This window comes from Urtica dioica, chromosome 5 (assembly GCF_054948205.1).
Source record: "Urtica dioica subsp. dioica isolate 48M chromosome 5, U.dioica_male_clone48M_v1_H2, whole genome shotgun sequence".
NCBI lineage: Eukaryota > Viridiplantae > Streptophyta > Magnoliopsida > Rosales > Urticaceae > Urtica > Urtica dioica.
In genome coordinates, this window is record NC_142760.1 from 27,443,353 (window position 1) to 27,452,119 (window position 8,767).

General features: G+C 47.9%; 1 protein-coding gene across 1 annotated transcript; it reads right to left on the minus strand.

Annotated features, from left to right (window-relative positions):
* Positions 1 to 6,395: 6,395 nt before the first annotated feature.
* On the minus strand, positions 6,396 to 7,403 carry LOC149397704 (uncharacterized). The gene has a single exon (XM_089614318.1). It carries the CDS (start codon positions 7,401 to 7,403, stop codon positions 6,396 to 6,398), a length of 1,008 nt encoding a protein of 335 aa, XP_089470444.1.
* Between the last annotated feature and the right edge of the window lie 1,364 nt (positions 7,404 to 8,767).

Sequence of the window (8,767 nt, forward strand, 5' to 3'; positions counted from 1 at the left end):
CTTCGATCCGATCGAGGTGGTGAGTATATGTCTGGAGAGTTCGATGATTTTCTTAAAGAAGAATGTATCGCTTCTCAGCTTACAGCACCTGGCACACCTCAACAAAACGGAGTGTGAGAGAGAAGGAACCGAACTCTAATGGACATGGTTAGATCAATGATGAGTTACTCATCAATCCCTCTTTCCTTTTGGGGGTATGCCCTCGAAACAGCCGCATACATTCTGAACCTAGTTCCATCCAAAACGGTTCATGGTATTCCTTATGAAAGATGGACTGGCCTTAAAGTAAATCTGGACCACATCCGAATTTGGGGTGCCCTGCACATGTGCTAAGGCAAAAGACTAGCAAGTTGGGTAGTAGGTCAGAATTGTGCCTATTTGTAGGATATCCAAAAGAAACTGAAGGTTTCATTTTCTATAGTCCCGAGGACGATAAGACTTTCGTGCTCTTTTCCTTGAGGATGACTTTATGAAGGAAAACATAGAAGCAAAATTGTTGATGTCGATTTCAACAATCTCAAATTATAATATAGTATATATATTTGATTTATTATAAGTATGGGTTTCAGAAGACGTCGTATAAGAAGCAAAGGAAATTTTAAAGAAATGGGTCGAAATAAATACAAATGGTCGAAGATTTTATTAATAATTGAATAAATTACAGATCGGATGGAGGCGAATAGTCGAACTTAATAGGGACGAACTCGAAATAACAAAGTAATGAATGATCGAAAGTAATCAGTGGCTTGCGTGTGTGAATTTTGACATATCAGCTTCCATTTATAGTCGAGGTTGGCCTGTAGAAGTGGACACGTGTTCGTCAGCTCGGCTTCGTCGCGTCGCTAGTTAAAGCTATCCCAGATCCGATTTTCGCGGCGAGGTCTTCCATCTGATCGAGACCGCTTCTTCGTGCTGAGTCAACGCGGGCAGCTCTTCCTGTGGTGAACCAGGCTCTTTATTGGGCCTGGGCCAAGCTCCATGAGTCGAGCTGGGTCCAGACATATTCCTGATAGCCGGACTGGGTCTGTTGTTGGGCTTTGGTCGATCCTAAGCCCAACTTAAATGGTTTTGTTATTTTTATTTTTAGAAAATTGATTTTTAACCCCCAAGATTAGCCCCCGAGTATTTTGAAAAATATTTCAAATATTTTTTAATATACTTGAGCGAATTTTTCGAAATCCCGAAATAAACTGGGGGGAAAGATTCGAATTTTCGATTCGGGGCGCGCGGTGCGTATTTCCGGGATACTTCGACACGTGGTACGATTTTAACCGTGCTTCGTTAGCCGAACTTGAAAGGTCGCTTTAAATTTCTTTTTTGGCGCGGGGTGTGCACACCCAAGGCTTCTGGGACGCATGGCGCGACCTTAGTTGCACTACGTCAGTCGAAGTCGAAGAGTCGGATATTATCTTATATCAGAATATTTGATTTGATTCGCAATCATTAGATATTCTCGGAATTCGGTTTAAATAAATGGTTATAAATAAGAGTGATTCGAAGGGACGTCTCACTTTATTTATATTCCAAGCATCTTCAGCGAAAAGGTAACTTCTCATTCTTTTCACTTTTCTGAAACACTTTTCTCTCTTTTCTCTCAAACGCTTTTCATTTTCTGCGACTTCGGCTTTAAAGTTCTTTATATCGTCTGGCGAAGTCAAGCTAAAGTTTATTTCCTGAGTACTTTGCCTTTAATTTTGTTAGCGAACCTAGACGAAGTTCCCATCTTCAAACACTTTGCCCTTACCTTCCCGGCTTAAATTTTCATAAACTACGATGTCTGGGACTGAGATTCCGCAGCTGGGACCCAATCCTTTGGGTAATGAGGACATCCTCATTTCTTCGGCAGTCAGAAGTTCGGACCTTCTGAGCATTCGTAACAAATATCAAATAGCCCCCGAGATCGGCCTTCTTTTGCCTCCCCATCTTGCTACAGCGGATACCGTGGTCGAAGGGTACTGTTGTATGTACGAAGTCTGGCTGGAATCGTGTGGACTTCGATTCCTGATCCATCCCCTTCTTTTCGATTTCGTTGAGGCCATGGGGTTAACTCTACCCCATATGTGCCCGAACTTTGTCCGAATGGTCATGGGTCTCTTGGTCGTGGCCCATGAGCAGAAAGTTGATCTCGTTTTGACGGACCTGGTCCGTCTCTGCGTGGTCAAGGCGAACTCGAAGCACGACCCTAAGTGCTTTTACCATTCGATGGCTGCGGGCCGGGGGTGGTTTCCGGCCTCCCTTCGAAAGACAAGAACTGCGGACGGCGTTATTTTTACTTCGCCGTCAATGAGCAATCCCTTGGGAGCCGAGCTCGTAACTTCTCGGCGAAGTGGGCGAGCTCTCCGAGTATACGAACTTGTTTGTTAAGAATTTGTCGCATATTTTTATTTATAGGTGCCTTAACCGTATATTATTATCTTTGCTATTTGCAGAAAAGATTAAGGCTCCTTCGGTCGCGGAGTTCGCAATCAAGCTTCACCTGCTTCGAGAGGGCATCAACGACTGGCCGAGCTTCACCCGGAACGGTTTATCTCTGCCGGACTTTGGTCTCCCTTTCCTAGAGTCGGTAAGCTCGACTCCTTTATATGATTTTGTTTAATGAGTTTCTTACCGTTATTTATTTCATTTTCATTTCATTCATTTTCATCATCATTTCTTTTTTTATAGTCACCGAGGAAGCGATGAACGGGCCTCTCAGCGCCCGAGATGCGAGGCGAAGTAAGAAGACCGCGGCAGCATCCTCTTCGGCTGCTGCGCCCTCGAATCCCTCTCGGGATCCCGAGGTCGAGGTCGTTGGGGAGCGCTCCCAGGCCGACATCCCTGTCATGGGCGTCGAGGCTGAGGTCGTCCCTGTGGGGGCCGGAGAGGCTCAGGGCGATCAAGCCCCTGGGTCTGCTCTCGCCGCGCTTGCAGGGCAGGCGGATGGCTCGGGCGGGGCCACCGCGGGCCCAAGAAGCGGAAAACTCCAGCCGGCCGGAGCAAGAGCCGAGACGAAGAAGACGAGGTCCTTCTTATAAGGAATAAGAAGAAGAAGAGTAAGGGTGATGGGGTTGGGAACCCGGAACCCGTGGTCGCCCCAGGCGAACCAGAGATAGCTCCCGAAGGCATAGCGGCCCAAGGGGAGAGCACGCCGGCCGGCGGGAGCGACGTGGCGAGGGCCCGGGGCGGTCTTGCGAGGACACGAGGAGGTGATCCTGGTGCTTCTTCTTCAAAACCGAAGAAGAAGCATTGCGTCAGTTTTCACTACAAACAGGATCACCTTCTCTGCGACGATTTTTATTCATCCGCAGGACTTGTCAGGCAGATGACCATAGACGGTCACGAGCTGCCTAAGGTCCCCGAGCTGGTAGAGTCGGACTGGTACCGATGCATGGCGTCGACCATCACCGGGGTAAGTATACTTTTAGTTTTTAGTTAGTTAGTTTTTTAAAGTGGTCAAACTGAAATCCTTAATGTTTTCCTCGCTGTGTTTTTATTTTATGCAGCTATGTACCTAGTTCAACCGGGGGGTCTACCGATATAAGAGGCATCTTCGAAAGGCGAAAGCCTCTCTCGACGAGCTCGACACGGTGAAGAAGGGGACAGAGTCCCTTCAAGCCGAGCTGAAGGAGGTTGGCGGGAAGGTAACTTCCCTTGAGGAGGATGTCGCAGCCAAGGATGCTCTCTTGGCGAAGTGCAAAGCCGCCCAGGTCGATCTGGTGGCGAAGGCCAAGGGCTTGGAGGCTGAGGTCGCGAGGAAGGAGGCTGCGATCGAGAAGTGGGGCGTCCACTCGACTTAGCTGAAGAATAAGCTGGACGTGTCCGAGGTCAAGGTGAGGAATAGGGATCGGGATCTGGCCGCCGCTTTGAGCGAGTTGGGGAAGATCAAAAGGTCGGCGAACGTCGAGAAGGCTCGGGCGGTCCCGTCGGCACGGAAGGCAACCTCGATGCGATATCGGGAGCAGATACTGAAGTATCGTGCTCAAAAGGAGAAGATGGACGAGGCCATCATCGTCTGGAGGAAGCTCAAGCAGTGCCGGGGCAACATAGAGTTGATCTCGGGGGCTCTGAAAGGGGATATCTCCGACTGGTCGGGCGAACTTAAAGACACGGAGGACGACATTGCCCAGTACGAGGCAGATTTCGCCGCTGTCGTCATTCCCGAGGTCGAGGACATCCCCTATACTCCCTATTCCGATCACTCTCCTCCCTAGGTCCAACCTAACTCCGCCCCCGATGCTTCCACCGAGGTTCCCGAGCCGGTGGTTCCTCCCTTTGACGAGCACGGGTCAATGATGGGGATGGCGGACGAAGTTTTGAACCCGATCCCCGAGGTCGAGGAAGAGGCGCAGCGATCCACCCCGCCTCCCGAGCATCTCGAGACTTAAGCTCAGAACTACCTTCTTCGCGGTCTCACTAGTGTTTATTTTTTGTGTTTTATTGCTTTTATTTTTTATTATTTTCTTGCTTTGGTCCCGGTTGTTTTGGACGAAACTTTTATCTATTTTGAGACAATTATAGGGGGCTTCGGTACCCCTATCTATTTTGGAATGCTTATTATTATTTTATTTACTTTATTTTAATGCAGCTTTCATTTTGTCAATAGTTGCCAAGTCTTTTAGCTCGCTCAATTATTCTAAGAAATGTATGAATGTGTGTGTGTTGTCAAAGTCATTCAGGTCGCCCCTTTCGTTTTGAGGGTCCCCATAGAATGTTACCTGGCCGAAGTCTCGATCGCTTCGGGTTTTATAAAATCTGTTAAGTCTTTTAGATCGCCGGGGTCTAAAATGTTCCCCTTAAGATTTTAGGTCGAGGTCATATGACGATATTTTATACGCGGCTAAGTCTTTTAGACCATTGCAGTGTCTAAAACGTTTCCCCTAGGCCGGAGTCGCGGTGCCATACGTTTTAATAGTTGCTAAGTCTTTTAGATAACCAGGATCTAAAATGTTTCCCTTAGGCTAGAGTGAACAAATGAATCTTGTCCGGGCGAGGTCCTCTCTGGCGAGGTGCATCCTCTGATTCAGATGTCACGTGAGATGATGAGGCGAGACTTCGGATCTCGCCTCGGTTGTGAGGTATTTACACCGTGGTCCTAGGACGAGGTGTGGGCTTTGGACCCTTTTGTTATACTTTTGTAGTTGTTACCCGACGGGCGACTAAGGTTGTTTTATTTTTGGGACTGTGCCTTTGCAAAGAAAGGCTGCCTACGTACCCTTATGCAGGGATCAAGTCAGTCGTAGTTCGATTCTTGCACTTAGCAGTAATATTTTTTGAGGTTGATCACGTTCCATGATCGCAAAACGGGAACACCACCGAGTGTTTCGAGTTCGTAGACCCCGAGATGTGCTATTTTCGTGACCCTGTAAGGGCCTTCTCAATTTGCACCGAGTTTTCCCGCGTTTGCTTTGGCAGTGTTTTGGAATACTTTTCGGAGAACCAAGTCTCCTACGTCGAATCTTCTTGCGTTGACTCCCTTATTGTAGAATCTGGCAATGGACTGCCTATAGCGAGACAGTCGTGCCAGGGCCGCATCCCGTCTTTCTTCCACAAAATCCAGGGAGTCGCATAGTGATTCGTTGTTTTTTGACTAGTCTTCAGGCGCGTGTGTCACCCTAAGGGTTTTCACCTGGTATTCGATTGGGATGACCGACTCGACCCCATGAACTAAGGAGAACGGGGTTTCTCCTGTTGGTCGCCGGGGACTGGTTCGGTATGCCCAGAGCACGCCGGGCAACTCTTCTACCCATCGTCCTTTCTTGGCGTCAAGCCTCTTTCGTATTGAATCTGCTATAGTTTTGTTTGTTGCTTCTGCTTGTCCATTTCATTGGGGATACCGCGGTGTCGACATCCTCAATTCTATATTATTGCGGAAACAAAAAGTTCTGAATTTTTTTATATGAATTGTGACCCGTTGTCCGTTACGATCTCATGGGGGGTTCCGTGCCGACAGATTATATTCTTCCAGATGAACGCAGTTACGTCGATGTCCTTTACCAGGACGAAGGCGCCTGCTTCGACTCATTTTGAGAAGTAATCTGTTAAGATCAATAAAAATCTTAGCCCACCGGGCGCGGACGGAATTGGTCCCACGATGTCCATCGACCACTTCATGAACGGGTATGGAGACGAGATGGAAGACAACTCTTCAACGAGTCTTTTTATGTTAGGTGCGTGGCGTTGGCATTGGTCGCAGCGGCGCGAATGTGCCTCGCAATCTGCCAGCGTGGTCGGCCAAAAGTAGCCTTGCCTTTTTATTTTGACAGCGAGTGCTCTACCTCCTGTGTGGCTTCCACACTCTCCCTCGTGTACGTCTTCGAGGATTCGTTCTGACTCGTCCGCGCCGACGCACTTGAGATATGGTCCTGCGAAATTTCTTTTAAACAGATTTCCATCTATTACGCCGAATCTTGCGCTCCTTAGTATGAGCTTTCGTTTTGCCATCTTGTCGGACGGGACCGTACCAGTCGTGATGTAATGTATGATTTCATCCCTCCAATCCCCCCTTCTATAGCTATTACTGCAGCGACAGTGATGGCTATGGAAGGTTGTTTGATTGTCTCGACTGGTATTACTCTTCTGAGGTCCGGGTCCGAGGTAGATGCCAATGTGGCTAGTGCGTCTGCAGAGGTGTTTTCGCCCCTGGGAATTTGCGTCAGAGAAAATTGCTTGAATTGCGCCGCAAGGTCCTTCACGACCTTCGAATAGGCTTCCATCCACTCATCTCTTGTTTCGTATTCACCGGAATATTGGTTTGCTACAAGCTGTGAATCGCAATAAGCGTGCACTTGCTTTGCTCCCACGGCTGTAACCAATCTTAGTCCGGCTATTAGCGCTTCATATTCGGCTTCGTTGTTGGACGCAGCAAAGTCGAGCCTGAATGACTGTTCAATGACCTCACCGTGGGGCGATGTCAGGTGTATTCCTACCCCTGCTCCTTGTTTTGATGATGCGCCGTCCACTTTCAGTGTCAAAGTGCCATCATCCTCGGTCACGGCTGGGTTCTCTCTAGGGAGTTCGATGAGGAAATCCGCTAAAACTTGAGATTTAGCGCAAGTCCTAATTCGATACTCAATGCCGTATTCGCTTAGTTCTATTGCCCATTTGGTCAGTCTCCCTGATTGGTTGAGGCTGTGTAGAAAACTTCTTAGCGGTTGGGTCGTCATCACTATTATGGAATGGGATTGGAAATACGGCCGGAGTTTTCGCGCTGCGGAAACTACGGCTAATGCCAATTTTTCCATGATAGGATATCGAGTTTCGGTGTCGACTAACGACTTGCTTACATAGAATATGGGTCGTTGGTCCCCTTGCCCTTCCCTACTGAGCACTCCACTGACCGTTGCCTGAGAGACGGCAACATATAGATACCCAAGGAATTTCCCAGATGATACCCCGAAGGAACACTTGGCGGGGTTCAACTTCATTTGGTATTCATTCCCGTAAATGCCCTACATGATCACAATCTCTTAGGGATTTGACGAGCATGTCGTCAATGTACACCTCCATTGTTTTTCCTATTTTCTCTTTGAACATTTCGTTGACTAGCCTCTGATAGGTTGCGCCAGTGTTTTTTAGTCCAAATGGCATGACCTTGTAGCAATAAGTGCCTCGGTCAGTTATGAAAGCTGTTTTTTCTTGATCGTCCGGATCCATTAGGATCTGGTTGTATCCAGAGAATACATCCATGAACGAAAGCATCTTATGTCCCGCGGTTGCCTCTACCAGTTGGTCGATGTGTGGCAAGGGGAAGCTGTCTTTGGGGCATGCTTTGTTCAAATCAGTGAAGTCGATACACACCCTCCATTTTCCATTTTTCTTTTTCACGACGACGGTATTTGGCAACCAGTCCGGGTATTTGACTTCGCGGATTGAGTTAGCCTTCAGGAGTCTTTCGACTTCGTCGTTAACTATTGATGCTCTGTCGGGACCAAGTTTACGCCTTTTCTGCTTTACTAGCTTGAAGCTTGGGTCTACGTTAAGTTGATGTGACGTAACGTCGATACTAATCCCTGGCATATCTTCCGTGGTCCAAGCGAAGGTAGATTTGTTTCGTTTCAGGAAACAAATCAATTCTCGTCATATACCCCCCTTTAGCTCGGCCCCGATTCCCACACACTTGGAGGGGTCGAGGCCATCGAGCTGTATTTGTACTGTCATTTCAGTACTTAGGGAGTCCAGTTCTTCTAGTTTAGAGCCTTCTTTTTCCGTTGGCTCTAAGTTTGTTAATTGCTATTGCTTCTCACTACTTTCTTTAATATTTTACTTGTGGTTAGTGAGGTAGCAGCTACGGTAGGTCGCCTAGTTACCCCTTATCTCACCTACCCCTTCAGGCGTGGGGAACCGGATACACTGATGGAAAGTAGAGGGGACGGCCCTCATCCGATGTATCCATGGTCGCCCCAAGATAATATTGTAAGGGGAGAGGCATTCCAGAACTTGGAATTCGACTATCTTATTTATACCGTTGGTCTTTACGGGCAACTTGATGGTTCCTATTGAGGGAGTGGTCGACCCGTTGAAGCCTGTTAATTGGATCTGCTCCTTCTCGATCTTAGATTCTTCGATTCCCATTCTTTTAAGGGTATCATTGAAAATTAGATCTATAGAGCTCCCTCCATCGATTAGGACTCGGGCGACCTCGCAATTGGACACGTCGATTGTTATTACGAGCGCGTCGTCATGCTAGCCTGCTGTTCCGGCGGCTTCTCTTTCGGAGAATGAGATTTGAACATCCTGTTCCTCTCCGATCTTGACGGTCTTGTTCATCAGCTGACGCTGATGAGCTTTT

Excerpts from the sequence above, each read along its gene's own strand:
- LOC149397704 (XM_089614318.1), bottom strand. The coding sequence starts at position 7,403 with ATGAAGTTGAACCCCGCCAAGTGTTCCTTCGGGGTATCATCTGGGAAA.